Source organism: Uranotaenia lowii, chromosome 2, assembly GCF_029784155.1.
Source record: "Uranotaenia lowii strain MFRU-FL chromosome 2, ASM2978415v1, whole genome shotgun sequence".
Classification (NCBI taxonomy): domain Eukaryota; kingdom Metazoa; phylum Arthropoda; class Insecta; order Diptera; family Culicidae; genus Uranotaenia; species Uranotaenia lowii.
Window position 1 is genome coordinate 341,102,889 of NC_073692.1, and position 22,576 is coordinate 341,125,464.

General features: G+C 34.2%; 1 protein-coding gene across 3 annotated transcripts in view; it reads left to right on the forward strand.

The window, feature by feature from the left end:
- Nucleotides 1-22,576, forward strand: part of LOC129746548 (sodium-dependent nutrient amino acid transporter 1-like) — an 82,257-nt gene that overhangs the window by 45,256 nt on the left and 14,425 nt on the right. Inside the window, exons 1-4 of one of the 3 annotated variants that reach the window (XM_055740243.1) lie at nt 164-307; nt 570-798; nt 12,440-12,746; nt 12,877-13,114. In XM_055740243.1, coding sequence (XP_055596218.1) covers nt 640-798; nt 12,440-12,746; nt 12,877-13,114 — 704 coding nt within the window. In that variant the 5' untranslated portion in view covers nt 164-307; nt 570-639. Of the gene's footprint in view, nt 1-163; nt 308-569; nt 799-12,439; nt 12,747-12,876; nt 13,115-13,296; nt 13,535-22,576 lie in introns of those variants that run through there. The other 2 variants (XM_055740240.1, XM_055740242.1) reach the window with 2 other exon arrangements.

Sequence of the window (22,576 nt, forward strand, 5' to 3'; positions counted from 1 at the left end):
TCACGTCATGATTGGAACGAAGATAAAATCGATCTGCACACAACAAGTTAAACTCGGAAAAAATCAGCCGAATGATTCTTTCCGAGGCGAGTTTAAACACCGCTGATAGCTGCTCGAATAAATTGGAATAAATGCATCTTATTTAAGTGCTGAGTGAGCCAGAAGTTCTCTTTCGGAAGTGATCGGGAGGAGGTGTCTGCTGGCGGCATGAAACCTCATCAACGCGTTGAGCTGGTGTAACTTTATAAATGCGGTAGTCCATGAGTCGGGCTATTATGAATGATCGATCTAGATTTTGAGTGAAGGGGTAAGGGTAAAGAAACGAGCGTTAAAATGCTTGGTAATTTAAATTGACAGGTGTTGGAGCGAAGTAAATATCCTACACGACAATAACACCAGCCCATTTATGCGTGTTTATATCAGATGTATCGGAACCGGAGGGATTTATTTAGTATTTATAGTTGTGTTTCGAACCGATTAACGACTTTTTGTTTAAGTACGTTTTAGATTTGTCATAGCCGGTTCTAAAATGTTTGTTATTTTTTTGTTGTTTATTTTTGTATGTGCAGGTGAAAGGACTGTTACGAAGGTCGTCTAGCAGCTGGTTGAGGAATTTCAGTGATCGGAAAAACAGCCAACATGGCCTCTACGGATGGGCACGAGAATAACGGATTCGTGGGAGACAGTCCATCGATACCGGGTCAGTTCCGGTGGAGCGCCACAATCGATCACAGCAGCATCTACGTGGTTGACGACGATAATGGCGTCAAGAGGCGGCATTCCAGAAGCGGAGATTCGGTAAGAAAGTTTCATTAGATTTTTTAATTTAACAAAGATTTCTAGTGGCTTTTATCAGTCGTATACTTTTTGATACAAATTAAAGAAACTGCCTTCGAGATGTGAGGTCATTGCATTTTACTCAGTTTACTAATTTTCTCAGAAAATCAGTGCACATGGTCCAGAAATGGAATTTAGCGGGAAACAATTATTTGCATCTTTCCCTTAAGTTTTAAGATAATTCATGAAACTTTGTCGAAGACATCAAACATCTTTCTCTTAAAAAAAGTTTTATGACAATTTGTTTTTATAATTTTAGGGTAGGCTTGCCAGATGGTTTTCTAAAAAAGCAGGACATATTGAAAAAAAAGCAGGACACAGCCGAAAAAGGCGGGACATTTTAAAATATTTTAGAAAAGTCTTGATATGATCATATGTTTGTATTTTTTTGGTAGATACCTGCTCTAGGTTAAGATTGCCAGAATTTGTTTAGCACTTATCCGAGAAATTTTATATAAAAACCTGACAATATCTGGGCATATGATTTCAAATAATGTGATGATTAAAAATTGCTCGATAAAATTGAAAACGAGCTTGGCAAAAACAAAAACTTGTATGGTATAACAACAATCAAAATGCTTATACATTTCATTCAGTTCATTCAATTAAAAAGCAATATCTTGGCCCATAAAATTTGATCGATTCCCGTTGCAAATAACGAATTTGCTGGAAAAAAAAGTTTGATCGACTAATATCTACCAAGGCCATTTTTTTCATTCTTGGAGAATGAAATGAAATATGTATAACATTTCTTTCCAATCTAAACTGGGTTGCTAGCGATTTTACGTTTTGAAATTCCAAAGTCATTCCTGGGTTTTCCCGGGTTTCTGCCGGTTTTTCCCCGGTTTTTTCCGGTTATAATTGATGATTTTCCGATTAAATATACTCGTTTTTTAATATAACACCATGGTGAAAAAAAAATTATTGTAAAGGGTCTCAAATTTCTAACAATTATATTCCAATACTTATTAGCCGGTTATAAATCATGACAAATACTTTGATGTTTTTTAACACGTAATCTTTTCGTATGAAATTGACAGGTTTTCATGATTTTTTTTAAAACGAACGAAACGAAGTTGGCATCTATTTGTTGTATTGCTCTACAATTTTAATAGTTTTGCAAAAAAAAAACAAGGTCAATTGATCTTGAAATTATAATGTAGCACTTTTCAGCTCCTGTGAAATTTCAAAAAATTTGCTATAGAGTTCTAGCAAAAAAATTGTATAGTTGGGATAAAAAATTTGTAAAAAAACACATCGAAACAGCTTGCCAACTTGAATGGAGATTTGTCTTACAAACCTCAAAACCACAAGATTGCAGGAAAATATTTAGTTATTTTTTCAATGCAGTTTTATTTTTTTGCAAATCCAAAGACATGTTTTAGAAAAAAAAAATATCAATAAAAAACAATGAATAATTTTAGTAGCACTACTCACCCTACAACCCTCCCTGACTACTCTAGTTATTTGAACTAAAGATTCGTGAAAATATAGAAAACTAGCTGACCCGGTGTGCTTTGCTACACCTTTCCAAAACAAATGATATTTTCAGAAATTATTCAAACTTTTATTGTTTTGTTGGCTTTATTTTAAAACTGCTTAAAATGAGAGCTGCAGTTGGAGTTTCGAATTGCAACACAAAGATGACATAAAGTAATTTTTTGAATTTTGATCTATAAATTGGTGTTAAAGATCTGATAATTTTAATCTGCTTCTTTAAGGAGGGTCTCAAATTAATCGTACGCAAACAATCTAACTTATAAAATATGGTTGTTTTTGCTTGATATTCTCTGGATTTATGCTAAAAACTGATAAGAGAGCCTCCCCTGCCCTTCCCTTCACCCCCTGTCGTCGTCTTTAATAATCATACCCATTTTTCGTGCCCAAAAATCCTCTTATATCAAATATAACTCCATTGGTTGATAAGTTTTTAAGCTTTACAACATAATTTATAAGGAGCATCCTCCTTTCTTCCCCTCTCTAAACTGTAAAGCGTAGGAGTCTATATCTATAACAATCGTAGAAACATATCTCGTAAACAAAAACCTTTCCATGCCATATTTATTTCCATTTGTTGGTTTCGTTTGCATAAATTGAGAACTTATGCTAACAAAATTGTATTGGGCTCACCTTCCTCCTTCTATGTACCTACTCATTGAAAGGAGGATGGTGTGTCAGATATTCATTGAATCATAGCAAAATGATTTTCCATGTAAAGTTTTGTCCATTTCTCGGGTTTTATAAAAAAAAAGTAAAATATAAGCCTTCTCTTCCCTTTTTATATTCCCAATTCTATCATCCTACTGCAAGAAAGGAATTGTTTCACATAGAAAAACTATTTTTCGTTCTCAAATACTTTTTGATGCCAAATTTAGTTTCATTTGCTAAATTTATTCTCGAGTTATGCAAAAAAAATGTATGGATGCCCCCCTTTCAATTCATAATAGAAACATTTCTCGTATCCAAATACTCTCACATGCCATATATTTTTCCATTTGCTCCATCGGTTCTTTAGTTATACTGAAAACTGTAAGGGAAACCTCCCCTCCCTCATTTCATCCATCTCTTTGAAGGAGTGAGGGATACCAAATATTCATAGAAGCATTTCTCGTACCCAAATATCGTTCCATGCCAAATTTGGTTCCATTTGCTGTTGTAGTTCTTGAGTTATGCAGTTAAAACTGTATGAAACTCCCCTCCTTCTTTCCTTTCTCCTCGATGGAAGAAGGAAGGGGTCTCAAACAATTATTAGAACATATCACGTTCCCAAATACCCGCCCATGCCAAATTTGGTTCCATTTCCTTAATTAGTTTTTGAGCTATGTAAAAATATATAAAGAGGCCCCTCCCCCTTTATATCTCCCTACTGGAAAGGGGGAGGGGTCTCAAATAATCATAGAAATATTTTTCGTATCCAACTACCTTCTCATGCCAAATTTGGTTCCATTTGCTTTATTAGTTTTTGAGTTATGTAAAAAAAATATGAAAGAGGCCCCTCCCCCTTTATACTGGAAAGAGGGAGGGGTCTCAAATAATCATTGAAATATTTGTCGTATCATAATACCTTCCCGTGCCAAATTTGGTTCCAATATCTTGATTAGTTTTCGAGTAATATGAAAAAATGTAAGGTAGCCCCCCTCCCCCCTTCCTATCACCCCACTGAGAGGAGGGAGGGGTATCTTATATTCATAGAAATATTCCTCGTTCCCAAATACCACCACATGCCAAATTCGATACCATTTGCTTGATGGGTTCTTGAGTTATGCAAAAAATAGTCTTTTGTTTGGGAGGCCCCTCCCTCCCTTCATGAGAGAGGGAGGGGTCTCAAACCATCATAGGAACCTTCCCCTGCCTCCAACAACCCCACCTGCCAAGTTTCACGCAAATCGGTTCAGTAGTTTCCGAGTCTATAGGGAACAGACAGACAGACAGACAGACAGACAGACAGACAGACAGACAGACAGACAGAAATTCATTTTTATATATATAGATTTTCGATACAATTTTCACATAAGACATATAAACGAAAAAAAAATATTCAGTCCGCTGGACTCTCACTTATCCAGGTTCGACTGTAGTTAGTTATGCCGATAATAGTTTCATCATAGGTTTCATTATTAAATTTATAACATTGGAGTTATGTCTGTAAGTATAGCACACTTACGGATGGCGAAAAAAATTAGATATCTCATATTGCCCCACGAATTTGTTAAAAAAAGGCTTCAAACTTCGTTTGTTTACTAATGAACGAAAATAAGCGTTTATGAGATAAATTATATCACGGCTGTCAAAAACTATTCCTAAATGCAGAAATATTTTTTAAAATATATTTGAAATTCCGTGAAAAAATTTCAAGCATGACAATTTTTCCGGTGCGGTGTCGAAATTCCCATTTTTTTTCCGGTTTCCCGGTGACGAGATGAAATTCCAAAGTTTTCCCGGTATTCCCGGTATTCCCGGTTTTCCCGGTATTCCCGGTTTTCCCGGTTCGCTAGCAGCCCTGTTTAAATCAAGTAATATCTCCTTGATATGTATAGTTGAGATAATGTGCATTCTTGAAGTAATAATATTTAATTCAAATTAGATTTCGTGGGGTCTCGTGATAAGTGAAGATAAAGCAAAATATTTATAGGTCATAATGTGACTTGCACAGCAAAATTTAGGAATATAATTTTCATTGCAATTAATGTTAAAAAAAACATTCATCCCTTTTGTGTGCTTTAAAGTAGGGTTGCCATACGTACTCTTTTGAGAGTACATTTACTCTTTTTCGATTCCGTCTCTATTTTTTAAAATAAAATCTTTAAAAAAAACTGTAGTTACCTAAATTTTACCAATCAACAGTACAGAGTTTCTTTATTGAACTTCCATCCCAATTTCTGTCATGGACTTCAAATTCGTATGGAAACATTTTCAACAGATTCAACCAAAATTTTATCATATACTGAAGTTAATATCCTGAAGTCAGCGTATCATTTTCCAAATGATCATTCTCAAATTATCGTAAAAACGTTCTCGTAGTTAAGTTGCAAATATTTCTTCAGTTACTGAAGTTCAGTTTCATGATTTTTCTGAATCTTGAGAACTCAGGATCTTTGTTTATGGCACTAAACTCATTTGGATTCCTTATGTGACTTTTTCCAATAATAACTGATTCTATGTTTTAAACATTTAATCTCTATTCTGATTTTTTTCAATTGATCATTTTTGCACTTACACCCCTTTGGCTTTGAGGGTATCGAATGAAACTTTTGTCACATTTAGAATATCAAGTTGATAACTTTTTATTTATCTGATGAGAATCATATTCATAAAAATTTCATTAAAACGTTTTTTTTGTTTGAAATATATGAAATTGAAATTCACATTTGGTGCAATTTCTGCTCTGGCTCTGCTTCTGGCTCTGATTTTACCTTTAAACTCTTTTTTTAATTTAATTAATATTTTGTTTCTTTAAACTTGATTTCAAGTGATGATTTAGATTTGAGATACTGAATTGAGGTTCTGAGTATTACCTGATTTTAAGTCTTGAATTCTTAAACTCCTTAATCTGTATCTCTATAGAATTTGAATTCAATTATTTTGTTTATTTTTTTTATTTTGTATCCAATGGTTTTAAATCTTCATGATACTTTCCAATTGTCATTAAATGATTGAATTTCTCGATGAAGCACAAACCAGACGATAAATGAAATTAGAGGCTTTTAGCCGGTGATAAGGGTGTTGATGAAAATGAAAATTAAATTTTGCATTTTGCAGCTCAAATCCGAGCTTTCGTTTAAAAAAAATTCTGAAATCTTACGCAATGTTTGCACGTTCTTAATTAACAATTTTTATTTGAAGGTACCAGAAACTATCTTCTACGCAAACAACATGGCTATTTGAAGACAGTAAACTCAGCTCATATCCAGTTCTTTTACACCTTAAAGTGTGTTGTATTCTCTGGGATAGCATTAGAAAAAAAATCGATTTTTAGGGGCTCCCCGAGAAAAATTGCCCCGGGCAACTCCATTAATAAGATTTTTAAATGGTAAGTCGTTTTTACTGAATAAAATTCCTACTAACATGTTTAAAAATGTTCATTTCCATCTTTATATTTTAATTTTTTAATTAATTAACCGAATTTTATCTATTTTTTTTCTAAAGAAAAGCCAAGTTTCTACCTTGTGTCCTTTCCAGGACCCAATATTTCTATTAACGGCGAGAAAATATTCAGAGCTAGAATTTTCAACATAAAATTTATTTTTATTATTTAAATTATGTTTTGAATTGATATTGGTTATTGACTTTATTTATGGGAAGTTCGAAAAATAATACAAAGTAGCAACTTCAAAGCGTTTTCAATCAGAGCTTAAAACTGTCGACAGCCTTGCGTGAATGTGAAATTTCTCTCCATTCAGAGTCTTCCGTTTTCGTTTCCTTCATTGCCTTCTCTCACTCGAAAAGCTCTCTCTGACTGACAGCGTTTACAATTTTCTTTCGCTCATCTTCCCATTCGTTTTGGCCTACGGTCACAGTCACTTCGAGGGCATGACTGTGAGCTTCAATGCAAATTCAGTCATTTCGATTTTGAATGAATGGAATCCGTTTGAGAAAAGTTGAACTTACGCGTTGTTCCCGGCGCAAAACTATCAAATTAATAGCGGCTTAACGGTAAACGATAGAACCTCGATGTCTTTGAGAGAATTTATTAACGCAACAAGATCTTTCATATTCTATTTGAAAATAAATGATTGATTCACATAGAAGGGAGATAAAAAATATTTTAAAAAAATACTTCGTGTATACAGTTTTGTTAATCCTCTAGAACCCATTTTTTTTGCTGAAAAATTCACAAAAGCCTAGTTTTATGATTACAAACAAGGTTTATTCTACAAAAAACTTTTAAGATGAGACAGAAATTTTGACAATTGGATAGGAGCTAAAGAAATTCACTTTCAGTACTTTTTCGATTGTAGTTTCTATAAATTCAACCAATTTCTCCTTAATTTTGAAATATATAAATCCTGGCCAATAGTTATATTTTAAAGTAATTTTTGTTGAAATTTGTCCACAAATAACTGAGATATTTCAACTTATACTAAATGTAAATATTGTACATATTTTTCGAATTGTTGTCATACTTTTCCAACCCCACCTTTAAGCGGGGTTCATCTCTCCTACCTAACTGTTTCATCTCTCTTACCTAACTTAGGAATTTGTCTTCTAAAAAAATCAATCCAGAATGGCGGTAACTTTTTAACCTTACTGCCAATATTTTTTTAGATCGTAAAACTCATTGACCAAGAATTTCTGAGACTATCAAATTGATCATTTTTCGAAAAATAGGTCAATTTTTAGTTTTCTCAAATTTTTAAACTTTTCTTAGCTGTTGCTTTTGACAAATGCTTGTCAAACCATTTGCATTAGTATGGTTTGTAAGCTTACCATATTTAGAAAGATTCTGCGAAAAAAGTAAATAAAAATTATTGTAGTAGAAAAAACTGATTTTATGGCGATTTTAGTATACCCCGTCTTAAGGCGGGTTTGGAACTAGAGGGTTAAATTTTTTTTAATAAAATTCAGAAAATCAGTGTATTTATCAACACACATCAATGTTCAAATTGCTAAAACACCCAACTTTGTTCAACATTATAGAGACAAGAGGATTTTATACCAATTCAATGCCCCCAATTATTACTTCAAGAGTATTTTTTTATTATTTGATTCAATTATTCAAGTTATCAGCTTTTCAATGATGTAAAAACGAAACATTGGATTGCATTAGTTTATTTATATGCATTCAATCACTATTGAGTTATTTCTGTTGTTGTGATTTATCATTCATTTATTGACTTTTTCTAGGTGAAAACGCCTCAGTTTGCAATTCATCTAATGAAAATTAATGTTCCGTGCGCTTACATCGTCTGAAAGCTAATAACTTTGAAAAATGAATCCATTAATAAAAATGTACGAACTCAGCCACACTCGTATAAGTTGATTGAAAATAGGCATTTTTCTCTTCTAGATGAATTTTTAAGATGTTTTTCAATAGAATACGAAAGTTTTTGTTGCGTAGATAAATTGTCTCGAAGACATCAAGTGTCTATCGTTTACCGTTTAGCCGCTATTAATTTTGATCACTTTTTTCGGTACATGCAAAGTAGCACAGGCGAATATGATTGGCTCACATATTCAAAGAGGATCCAATTGAATGATTCTTGAACGTTTGATCCTGTCACGACTTTGTGGAACGAATGAGTGTGAAACGAACGGTGAAACAAAAGAGAAGACATTCACAGCCAACAAAAAGCTCACTCTCTCCAAACGGAGATTATTTCATCGACTGCCGGAGAAGATGAAAGGGAGAGCTTTTTCTCTCACATTCAACCCGTTTTCTGTCAATGAAGGTGACTGTTTCGAGCACTGTTTTCAATATTTACAACAAAACTTGAAAATCTTTTTTTTCAGTTTCTTATTGATAATTCAAAAAGTCATGCCTTTCCCAACCAGGCACTCTTGAAATGCAAGAAATCAATCATCAACCAAACTCAGAAATGTTAATTGCAAACGTTATCATAGAAATTTATTTTATTTTATTTATCTACAGTGTTGCCGAAAACAAATATTATTTTATTTTATTATTTTTAAGATAAGTTAACCACCGTTAATTAATTTTGTAAATTTATTTTTCGGCATATCGGTGAAAAGTAGTTATGAAATTGATAAAGATGGATAGAGAAGGGAGAAGAAAATTTACAGATGTTGAAAAGAGCGAAAGAGCATTTTTGCGAGGAAACTTATTAACGTACACCATACTTTACCCTGCAACATTTCATTATTTAGGAGAAGTAGTACCGGGATAGAGGTGGCACTACCTTAACCTATACAATGAAATCTGGTTGGTCCTATACGTGTTCACCACATGGAGACTTCGGACCAACCAGATTTCATTGTATAGGTTAAGGTAGTGCCACCTCTATCCCGGTACTACTTCTCCTAAATAATGAAAATTTGCAGGGTAAAGTATGGTGTACGTTAATAAGTTTCCTCGCAAAAATGCTTTTTCGCTCTTTTCAACATCTGTAAATTTTCTTCTCACTTCTCTATCCATCTTTATCAATTTCATAACTACTTTTCACCGATATGCCGAAAAATAAATTTACAAAATTTTATTTTATTTTTAATTAAATTTGATTTATTTTCTGCATATCCTTAATCTCATCACTATTCTCAATAAAACATTTTTACGCTTTGACTTTTGTTTTTTTTTTCCTTTAGAACAAAATTTAATTTTTATTCCAAATTCCACATCTGTATTCTCCATCCAACAAATTTTATATAATTTCTAAATATCCTTCATCTCATCTGTACACTCCTCCTTAACTCTATTCTCAAAAGAATCTTTAATTTACAGACTTTCGTTTTTCTAAAATACAAAATTATTATATCCCAAGTATCCCTCATCTTAACTCTATTTTCCATTCTCTGCAAAAGCTTTTCAAATCTTTTTTATTTTTTTTTTATTTTCTGCATATTCTTCATCCCGTTCGAAAATATTCTTCACAAAAGCCTTAATAATTTGTGCTTTTCCTATCGCTCTGCTTTTGTTCACCAGAGCCGGAACAATCTGCAAAAAAAGCATTCTTAGCAACAGCTTTCCCAAACTGTGATTTTCTTGTCACTCTGTCTCTGTTTCCTAGAGCCGGAATAATTCTATAGTCTTCTTAGCAACAGCCTACCCAACCAGAAGGCTTATTCAAAACAAACAATCAGCAGCAGTAGCATAAAAAATCCAAGAATATAAAAGAGTTAGAAAAAAAAAACTCTTATGGTTTTAACGTTATTTTTTAAATTCTCATGTTCAATGATCATTGATATGCTTTTTTTATCAAACAACAACAATATATCTTTAATGTGGTTCTTTGAAATTTGAAAATTTTGAAAATTAGTAGTTTTTAGCTTTTCAGACTCAAAAGGTTGACGACCACTGGGTTAGGGTGGTCCTGCACAAAACCGGTTTTTCGTGATATCTTTTCAGGGTGATATTTTATCAAAAACATTTGTTTGGTATAAGTTCAGAAATTTATCATGCGCATCTTTTGTAGAAAACGGAAAACGGAGAATTTTTTTCTGATTTGAAGTTATTAGGCTTTTTGGGTTGAAAAATGACTCGTTTTGAGTTACAATAACTCGATAATAAGTCGAAAATTTTATCGTTAATTGCTCATAAAAGTTCATAATAAGGTTTTAACAAACTTAAGGTATTTTTTTTTTTGTTTGAAAAGTTTTATCGTTGTTCGAAGATTGGTAAAAGTCGCTTAAATCTCTCTAAAAAATATTCAAAACAAGGTCAATATGTTTCAGTACAATCATGTCGTCAGTTCTGAATGAAAAAAGCCCATTAAAAACTCTTCTTTTAAAAAAATGTACAACTTCTGACAGCTTTGTTGAATTGAGCTGATTGAATAATTTTGAACTCTTCAAGGCTAAACTTATACCCAGATGCATTAATATTTGAAGTTTTAAATAAAGCAAGTTTTTACCACTATCCCGTAACTTATACACCGAAAACACCAAAGTCTGGCTTCGCTTCGATAATGAACCAATTGTTTTGATACAAATTTTCGTTTTATTTTGTTGGTTTGAATACTATTTTCAAAGAAAATACTTGGTTTCTCACAAATTTTATTGGAATGAAACAAATATGAAAATATTTTCAACACGACACGCTTTAAAATTGAAATGTATTGCAACATTTTCACACTTTCTAATGTTCCACATATCTATACATATGTATAAATGTTTTGACGGTAGGTATGTTTTAACTTGAAAATGACATAATTTTTAAATTTGTAGGTTAACAAATATAAGGGTTTTTTTATTATCTGACAATTTGCGCCGGGGGTCTTCCGATCTTCTCCAAAATTGCCAATTTGGTTCATTTTGACGACTTGATTGACATGTATTTTTTCAGATTTTGAACATTTTAATTTTTTGAGTTAGCTTCGGTTAGTTTTTTTGTAAATAAAAAATAACCATATTTCAAAGCTACATAACTCTGTTATTTTCAACTAAAGTTATAACATAGCTCATCAAATTGCATTGAAATTTTATCGGCTTTCCAAATAAAATACTTCGAAAAAATTAATTAATGACCTTCAACATGAAAAATTGTAAATAAACTTTAAATGGCGTCTAAAAGTACCGTCTGCATCACCGAATATTTTGCAAAAAAATACCATTGTATTTATGACGCAACTTTCAGCTGAAGACACCAAAGTTCTTGGCCCACTCTACAAAGCACGAAAAAATTGTATTTTTTACATGCTTTGATAAGTTCTTTTGTTTTCATGTTATTAGAAGTGTGCGCTACCTCCATATGTGAGTGCAGTTGTTTGACCGTTGTATGATTCGATGCAAGAAAAAGAGATTTATTGTCATTATTTCTTTCATAACTCTTCAAGGAATTCTTGGCCCACTTTGGTGTCTTTAGATGAAAGTCGCGTCATAAATTGAGCTATACAATGGTATTTTTTATAAAATATTCGGTGATGCAAACGGTACTTTAAGACGCCATTTAAAGCTTATTTACAATTTTTCATGTTGAAGGTCATTAATTTATTTTTTCGAAGTATTTTATTTGGAAAGCTAATAAAATTTCAATGCGTATTGATGTGCTATTTTATAATTTTTGTTGAAAAATAACAGAGTTATGTAGCTTTGGAATATGGATATTTTTTATTTACAAAAAAATCTAACCGAAGCAAACTCAAAAAATAAAAATGTTAAAAATCTGAAAAATACATGTGTTTCTAAGGCCTCAAAATGAACCAAATTTTCAATTTTGGGGAAAATCTGAAGACCCCCGGCGCAAACCCGTCAGATAATAAAAAAAATCCCCATAAATAACGTTGAATAATCTCTTCATCGAATTAAAATTTCGTCCATTTTTTTTAAACGAAGAGTTATTGAGACGAGTCTTATACAGCAAAACAGAGCAACAACGATATATCGTTGTTTGGTTATTTTGGCGAGTGTTCTACACAGTGATATATCGTTGTTCGGCATTAAAAGGGTTGAAAAAATCAAGTCGTTGACATTTTTTCCCTATTTGTTTCAGATCGCAACAGAACCTGCCGGATTCAGCTCAACAGCCGCTCTCCAGCCACAGGAAGCGGAAACAGGTCGGGACCAATGGGGCAAAGGAATCGAGTTCCTAATGTCCTGCATAGCGATGTCCGTTGGACTCGGAAATGTTTGGCGGTTTCCGTTCATTGCCCTGGAAAATGGAGGCGGGGCCTTCGTCATACCCTACATCATAGTGCTGCTGCTTGTCGGAAAACCCGTGTACTACCTTGAGATGATCATCGGTCAATTTTCCAGTCGGGGAAGTGTTAAGGTCTATGATTGTGCACCAGCCATGAGAGGTAATTTTTGAAAGTTTTTTGTAGTTTTCCTAAATTCTTGTGAATATTGTAAATTGTACCAATCTCCTTGATCTCTAACAAACAATTCACCTTATCCACGAACACAAAAATCCAAAAATAAACACAAAAGGCGTTGGCTATGGTCAGATCCTTTCGATAGCGATCGTGTCCACCTATTACGCGTCGTTGATGGCCACCACACTGAAGTATCTGTTTGAATCCTTCCAAAGGATCCTGCCGTGGACCACGTGTGACGAAAGTTGGACGGATTTGTGCATCCCTTCGGGGAACATGTCCAGCTCCATGGAGAGTTCCACCAACTCGTCGTCCGCGGTTCAAATGAGCTCCTCTGCGGAGTTGTACTATAAGTAAGTTTCATCCGGAAGAAAGAAAAAAAATACACTAATCTACACGTTTTTGGGAATTTAGCGGTTTTCTGTAGACATTTTCCCCACCCACCAGTGCGCTAATTTGATGACAAAATCTTATTTTACCTAGGAAAACACTCGTAAACATAATTCAAACACTATAACGTTCCACACATCTTCAGGTGTCGGGTATGGACAACTTTTCTCAATTGTGGCTCTTATAACCTACTACTCATCGCTGATGGCACTCATAGCCAAGTACATGTTCGATTCTTTCATGAGTCCACTTCCGTGGGCATACTGCAAACCGGAGTGGGTTGCCGAAGGTTGTGCAGATTCAGCTTCTACCACAAAACTGTTCAAAAAATTAGAAAATGGAACCACCATAGGCAGGATTACAAGTTCCGAGTTATATTTTAAGTAAGTTTTACGAATTTTTTTATTGAGGATGTTTCGATGTCTGTCTCGTCCAGTGCAAGTCTTTATGTTTTCATTCTTGTGTGGTATTGTTTTGGATCAATTTTCAAAATATTTAGTCTGAATGGTTAGGTAAAAGAAATAACACTTATTCCGATGAAAACCGAGATTTTTTTACCTTTGTAGGGAATAACTTGAGGATATAAAATAAGCAAAATGGATTAAAATTGGATGTATTACAAAACTTTCGTATCGTGCCAAAAGAGCATTAGAAACAATCCTACGGTTGGCAGATTGACTTTGGAATCTTAACAATTGGACCAAAAAGGTATTAAATGGTTTTAAGTTGCTTTTGGGCCAATAACAACTGAGCAAAATTCGTTGGCTCTGGGATTTGACATTGGCTGTAGTAAAAAAATGATAGTTTGTATACGACTTTTTGTTTTAAAAAATGTACAGCCCTACTAATTTACTAAACTTTTTTTTAACCTACAAAGTATACTTGAAGATTGACATAACAAATTTGTCGAAAACAGTTAAGGGCTTTAAAAGGCTTTAGAAATCATATCTGTTGGAGTCGTCATGTCCCATTTCTTCATCTTTTCAATCTTCGAGGAGACTGTCTTTCTTGAGCTAAAATTAATATGGCTAGGGTGAGTGCTCCTACTTTGGACCTAGAGCCTACGGAAGTCCTAAAATGGCGAAAATCGCGAATAACTCATTTCGTATGCATAGATTCTAGATCTTGTGCAAATAATGAACTCTTATTCTTGCTTTATCCTATCATACCGCTATTTGCCATAAAAAGTTATCAACATTTAAAAAAACAGTACTTTCTCTTCAGTGATAAAACAGACATCTCAATTAGCAGGATGCATTTCTAGAAATCAGAGAGATTAAGAATAAATCACATTACTTAACAGGCCAAGCATTATTTTAAAGAAAAACTACGCTTGCTGTGATGAATATGAACAAAACTATCTATTTTTCCTCAAATAATTGAAAATCTTTGAAAAATTCGGAAAATAGGAAAAGGGTCCAAAGATTGGACACTTTCGGCCATGATGTTCCATTTTTAGACCTGACATCAGATTTTTCAATACAAACCATTCAATTAAGGTGCAAATTTTCATAAGGGCATAATAAAGAACCTATATTGAGCATTTCTAACATTTTTTGTCAGCTTTAGTTAAATAAGCTCAAGTAAACTCAAAAAAACCTTCTAACTTTTATGCTGCTGAGAAATGTGCTAATGAGAAAAAGTTTGAATTATTCATAACAGAAATTAAAGTGATATTTTAACCTGTCAAAATCCCTTACATAAGTTTATAAGGTTTTTGATGATTTTTCGAGAAATCTAACTTTTTACTGGTATTTTAGATCTATGTCCAATAAATGGTATAAGTTTAGTACCAAAACAGGTACAGTAGGTTCAAAGTAGGAAATTTTGATCATCCATATCTTTGCAAATCTCTCGAAAACGACAAAACCAAGGATTAAAATTCCCATTGAAACTTGCAGATAAGACCATTGACTACGAATAAGTTTTCTAAATAAAAACCACAAAACACCCGTCCATGTATAAGAAAAACATGGGTTTATAAAAACCACCGCTTAAAGGGTCCAAAGTAGGGCAACTAAACCTAAATCAACGGAGAAAATTGTGAGCTAGAACTTTCTGTGTTAAAACTTTAAAATTTAAAATTCAAATTTACCATTGATATGGTATAGTGCTGATTTAAATACATATTCGATGAATTTTCATCAACAGATTCATCGTTGGTTAGCGAAACTTTCTAACCAGCTAGCTCAATAAAAATTAACGGCAAAATCAATTTGATAATTTTTAGATAGCGTACTGAAAAACGATCTGCTAATTAGTGAATGAGCAAAAAATTGTATGAAGAAGAAATACTACATCCGCCTTCAAAATTGAAAAACTGTATGAAAACATTATTTTTTTTAATTTTGGCTATGTTGGTATTTGTCATGTCTACAATCCCTGCAAAACCATTGGACAATCGGGAAAGAAGTGTATAAACCGCGGAGAAATTCAATATCTTCTTCTACACGAATCAAATCTATGAAAATATACTTTCCTTAAATGAAAATATACGGAGAATTGATTGGACATAGTTCCAGGTACCACAAGAGTTTACGAACGGAGATGAAGACGCTTTTTAACCCCAAATTCCCTTCTTTTTTGTAAACAATCCAAAAAACACTGATTTGCGCAACAAACTTTTGAACAAAAATAGACCTATCTTTTGTGATTTTTTCGAGAAATCTGAGAATGCTGTTTGAGCCACCCAAACGTATCGGAAAATGGAGCTATGGCTGTTTTTACTCTCAATTCCCCTACATTTTTAAATATAGTTAAAAAAAAGCGTGTTCGGACTTTACAATTTTGAACCAAATGAGACTCATCTAGTGTGTTTTTTTTTTTTGTTTTCTTGAAATGTCAAATGAAGGCGATTTGAACCACCGCACGCATCGTAAAGTTTTAACTTCAATGAAGTTCTTGTCCATGAAATCGTAAATGCTGTTTACTGCATTATCTAAAGGGTGATACGGTCAAAATTTGGTCAAGGGAAAACGCGTGTAAATCGGTGAAATCGTTGATTTAAAAAATCAAATTAAATTTCTTTTTCAAGTTTAATTGGTATAAAATTCAGGAAAAATATTCAGTTAATCTTCCGCTTTTCCAAATCCGAATTGCCGGGCCTTACGCTTAATCCCTGCCATCAGATTTTGTACAGCCACCTTGTCCACCTTCTTCGCCGCAGAAAGCCAGTTTGCCTTGAACTGCTGCTCGTCCTTAGCAGTTTTTTTTTGGTCTTCTTTAGGTTCCGCTTGACAATAGCCCAGTATTTCTTAATTGTGCGGAGCTCTGGCGTGTTGGGAGGGTTCTTGTCCTTGGGAACCACCTGCACGTTTTTGGCGGCGTACCGGAATGGCAAGATGCCAAATCTGGCCAAAACAGTTCGGAATAACCGTGTCTCTTCAGGAAAGGCAGCAGACGTTTATTCAAACACTCTTTCACGTAAATTTCTTGGTTGACAGTTCCGGAAGCTATGAAAATGCTGCTTTTCAAGCCACAGGTACAGATGGCTTACCAAAATAGATATTTCTTCGCGAACTTTGACAGTTTCATGTGCTTGAAAATATCTGCTACCTTTCCCCTTCCTTTTGCCGTATAAAACTCCTGTCCCGGAAGCTGCTTTTAGTCGGCTTTGACGTAGGTTTCGTCGTCCATTACCACGCAGTCAAACCTCGTGAGCATCGTCGTGTACAGCCTCCGGGATCGCGCTTTGGCCGTCGTATTTTGTTTATCATCGCGATTTGGAGTCACTACCTTCTTGTAAGTCGATAGTCCGGCTCGTTTTTTGGCTCGATGCACGGTTGTAGACGATACACCCAGCTTATTTGCGGCATCTCGGTGAGAGAGGTTAGGATTTCGCTTGAAACTACCGGAATCTCCCTTTGTCGTCTCAGCGGCTTCCGGTTTTCGATTTCCCCCCGATCCAGACTTCCTGGCTGTCGACAAACGTTCCCCAAACACTTTAATTACATTTGTAACGGTTGATTTGGCAACTTTTAGCGATTTGCCAGCTTTGCGTGTGAATAGCTTGGATTTTCGCGATCCGCGAGCAAAATTTTGATACGCTGCTCTTCTTCCTTGGACGGCATTTTGACAACTGAAGAGTGAATTCCAAAATCAAAATAGGAGCAACATTTTACACACACACACACACACCTTAAAATGAGGGGTGTTCAGGTTTTTAAATGCAAAATTGAAAGAAATACGTCAAATTGATATTGACCAAATTTTGACCGTATCACCCTTTATTTGATTTAGATAATGGAGTAAACAGCATTTACGATCGCCAATCAAAATTATTCAAATGTTATTTCCGTATATTCTACTATTGATTTCACATTTGTTCAACTGCATTATTCGAACCTCAAAATTTCCAAGAGAGTGGAAGCTATCAAATATTGTTCCCATTCCACAAAAATCCAAATCTATGGAAATCTCATTGTCAAAAGTTTTCGAAAAACTTATCAAACGACAAATTTGCAATTATACTAAGAACTTCAATTTGATTCATGAATTTCAATCCGGGTTCAGAGAAAATCATAGTACTAAATCAAAATAAACGTATATGATGATTTCGCTAGAACAGTGGACAAGAAAGTAATTGCTATTCTCTGCTGATTGATTATGATATAGCTTTTGATAGAGTTTCTTTTAAAAAAGCTTTGTATAAAACTTACGTCTATGTATAGTTTCTCTAAACCTGCGGCTGATCTTATAGAATCTTATCTTATAGAAAGAATTCAGTCGGTTCAAATTCAAGATCCGTTTTCTCTATTCAAACCCATTTTGTCAGGAGTTCCCCAAGTTCCCCAAAAAATTACTTTTGTCTAAAACAGCTCAGAATTTCAAAAGTTAATTTAGACATTCCAACTTCAATTGGACTTTTCAAGACATATTTATTGCCTTATTTCTATTGTGACTTTATTTATTTCAATGATGAATCAACATGTTTGAATAAACTAAATGTTGCCTTCAATGCTTGTGTGAGATATGTTTTTAATTTGTTCAGGTTTTCCAGAGTTTCGCATCTACATGAAAGATTAATCGGGTACCACTTTTTGAACATTCTTCTTTACAGATCCTTAGTTTCGATTCACAAGATATTTACAGTTAATAAACCTCCTTACATTCGTACCATGTTGATACTCCTAAAAATCACACGTACTGCAAACTTATTTATTCCTTATCACAATTCGTCCTATTATAGTATTTTTTTTTCCTAATAAGAGGCATTGTAAACTTGAATTCACGACCTGAAGAACTTAGCTTAGCTTAGCTTGTTTGACTACTCATATCCACCTTAAATCATTGAACTTCACGACCTGAAGAACTTAAACAGATTAACTCGAAAAGTGTCTTTAAAAGAGATTTACTGGCATGGCTTGGCGAGGGGCAATAGAACTAAAGCATAGCTAGTGAGATAGGCGCAATTTAAATGAACACCTCAGAAACAAATATGAATTCATTTCTACCTCCCATTTGTAACAAATTAAAAAATGTAAATCTTATGTTGCAATAATAAATCACAACTAAAACTCAACTTAAATGGAGTTGTGCCTTCACTTGATTCCACGAAAAAAATCAAACAAATAGATTTATTTTTGATCAAAAGATTCTAGTCCAAATCAGCGTTTTCTGGAATGTTTACAAAATATAGGGGAATAAGGGCGTCTGAAACTATGTTCTACAAATTCTCAGGACATTTTCACAAAAGCAAATTGTATTTTCCGAGATTTGATTCATGTAGGAAAAATATTGAATTTCTTCACAGTTTATACACTTTTTTCCCCATTGTGGGTTACTTAATACTATACTTAATCTTCCTTTACTCTACCTAACTAATCTAGTTTATTTTAACAGGTTATCTCAAACTCAACTTTTCGATTCCAATTTGTCAAACAGTAGGGGAGAATGAGGATACTTGATCCCTGGGGATACTTGATTCCTTAGCTATATCTCGAAACTGGAATGTCTTACAAAGATCAAATGTTCTAGAAAAATGTGCCAAAATGAGCAAAATAACAATGCTTGTAGTTAAAAAATTTTTAACAAAATAATTGTTTGAGTAATTGAACTTTGTTTGAAAAATTTCACAACATGTAACTTGAAGATCTTTTTTCATCACTTTATAATGTTCCTTACATGGGAAAATTATAAAAAAAATATTTGTTCCAATGTATCAATCGTTCGAGCGTAAAATGAACTTCATAATGCCATATTTTCAAAGCAATGGAAAACTCTCAACTTTTTTCAAAAAAAGTTTTCTAAAATGTTGATTATGGGTACAATTGATCCCCTAGAATTGGGTACAATTGATCCCCCTTCCAAACGGCATATTCTTCTTCTGAATTGATCATTATGATTGCTGATTACGAAATTACTAATATTTATCCAAAAAATAATATTTATCAAACATTTGTATGAAGAAAAGAACAAAAATAATTAATTTTGTCTTTATTATAAAAATAGCGCCTTTAAGTATGCAATGTTTTTAGCGTTGAGACAAAGTTATAGAATTTTCTTCTTAAGTCTGCTATAAATTGTGAAATGAGAACAAACATGACCAAAATAGTCAATTAACATTCTATCTTGGGGTTTTGTTTGATTTTTATACATGGATTAGGGCTTCCTGAATAAAAGATCAAGTCTCCTTCAATAGGGAATCAAGTCTCCCCTAACTTTAGAAAAATCGCAATTTTTTTACTCCCACGAAAATGCTTCTAGTTCATCAACGGGTTCAAGTATCGTTCTAATTTTTAGAGCATAGACACATGAAGTTACAAGCTGTCAGAAAATGTCAAAGACGGCGAGTTGCAAAATTTTTCCAAAAAGATATGGTGAACATAAGAAAAGGGGATCAAGTATCCCCACTCTCCCCTAATACCCGCTATTCTCACAACTTAGAACGCAGCACATCTTCAACTCCTCGTGGCCAACGTCGAATTTCTTGTATTGGTCCAACAAATTTTACATTATTCGTGGAGGTATTTATTATAAGTTCGACGAATAGAACTTGTTTCAAGACCAAACTTATGCATTATTTCATATTCAATTTGAGCCGATGATCATCCAACCACTATTTGGAAGTTTTTTCTTATCTTCAAATTTAGTAAGGAGTGTATTCGAAAAGAATGCAACACTTTGTTTTGTGAATAAATTTTGAATGCATGGATGGAAATTGATGAAATTTTGCTGTCTGGTAATAGATGTTCAAATGTGCAATTTTTAATTTCTGTCAAATGATTTTTGAAATAGCGTCCAATGAAGAAGTTCATAGACTTAAATTTTTGTGCGCCATCGTTAATGCATACTATGAACTACCCTTTTTCCAAATCAAGGCTACTTCTGATATTTTTTTCTTTTCCCTGAAGCTTGGTTTCAAAACTAGTCTTCCCAAAATCAATCATTTTCACCGAGTCATGCTTGACTACATTCAGAGCCAAAAAATCAAAGCAGTCAAATTTTCCTTCTTCAACCAAATCATACAAACAATCATGCATGACAACGACGCTTCCGTATTTGAAACACTTTTGCGATACATGATGAGGTAAAAAAGGACGCAGACTATCAGCAACGAACGTCTCTATGCTGATTTCTTTCCCTTGACGACGTTCAACCTTTAGGATCATAACTGATATGTATCCGTTCTGAGCGATCTATGTAGGCTATCAGATGATTTTTTATTTTTCGCTTTGCCTAGAAGGACAAAAACATGACTAGGTAACCGCAATGAACTGTCCAGCATGTGCTACAGCTTTTTTGAACATGTAGTCCTGGTATTTATTCAGATTTTTCCTTTTGAAACATTAATGATCGTCTATCAATAACGAGCATTATCAACAATGATGCGAGGATAGACGTTCGGGAATGATTGAGGGAGCGACGTTCAAAATGTATCACCAAGTATGTCGATCACCGTCGATAAGCCACGTGACGAATAGCAACGGTAGCCTCCGATGGGGCATGGTATATCTTCTTGTATCAAGTTAGTGTTGATTTTCGACATATGTTCAATGGGTACTTTTACCACGTGCGTATCACAGCACTCGGAGGAAGCATCATTCTAGCTAGAAACCATTCCTGATTGCTTTTCTTGAGCGATTTTCCAACCATTGTTCAAAACCATTTTTTTTTATTTTGATCGAAGTTATGACATATTGAGCATCTCTGTTTTCAAATTATTGCAACTGTCCAGATCCAACCCAAATAGGGTTATGCAGGGAAATAGGCCGAATTTGAAGGCAGTGTTATTTGTATATTGAGCCATTCATTGTGTCCATAGTTATGTGATACTGACTGATTTGCAGCTTTCACATATCGTCAGCCACCTAAAGTGCTAGACATCATTTTTTTTATTTTTTCTCCTTGTTTATCTCCGGGAAAACAAGGTGAGACTTGTAAACACAAAGCTTTTGGCTGGAAACCTACCAGGTGGTCCCTAAAGAGTTCCTTTTGCTGTCTATCACGTAATGTTTCGAAATATCTCCTAGCAAGCGGTTCCAATATTTTGCGCACGATTTGACCACCGTATTTTGTTTATTTTAGGCGTGAGAAGCTTTATGAACCATGCAGACATGAAGTCAGGCCTGTTTATGAGTCAGCAAGACCAGAAAGTGAAAAAAAATGTCACCTTCATAATCGAAATTTTTGGATACCGCTTTATAAAATCTCAAACATTCCCTACCTTCATAGAATCATTCACCTTCACGTCATAAATAATGAAATTTGGAATGAACTAGTTCACCATTAGATCCTCTAGGACTCCATGAACAATTAACCAAATGAAGTTTGGTCGAATAGTGATTTCCAGCTGTTTTTGGGTCTCCCACAAGCAGGCTTGGCAAAAGTGAAGCCTCTTGGTCCGTCAAACTCAATTGACTGTTCCTTAACGACCAGTCACTTCGTTTGCCAGTCATTCATTCCCCATTCTTTTGAAGCTAAAATAATAACCTAGTCAAGCAATCGCATTCAAACGACCGATGACGAAAAAGAAACGCATTTATTATTATTGTTGCTCCTGCCAGCAAGCCGAAGACGAACAAAGAGGAACAAGGAAAGCATTTATTATTATTGTTGCTCCTGCCAGCAAGCTCGTTTTCAGTTTTTTATTGCTATTGTTGCTCTCTGCCAGCAAGTCGTTCAATTAGTTGTACCTGCCGTCAGCAGCCGATCGAAGTGTGAAGAGATTTGCCAGTCACTCTCAGGAGAAATTTTGACCATGTGTAGGAGCTTCGCCAGTCGATGATGGAGAAATGTTGATTGTTGTCGTGCTTTATCCGTCATGCGAGTAGTGAGGCTCCGTCAATTGAGAACAGTGCCAGTCGTTTGACGAAACAAAACTAGTCGGGTCAAGCGTGACGGGCGAAATTTACCATCACTGCCCACAAGGACTTTCCTGATTTTTTTTGTGATCCTACCCGAAAAATTTAGTCAATGACCCTGTG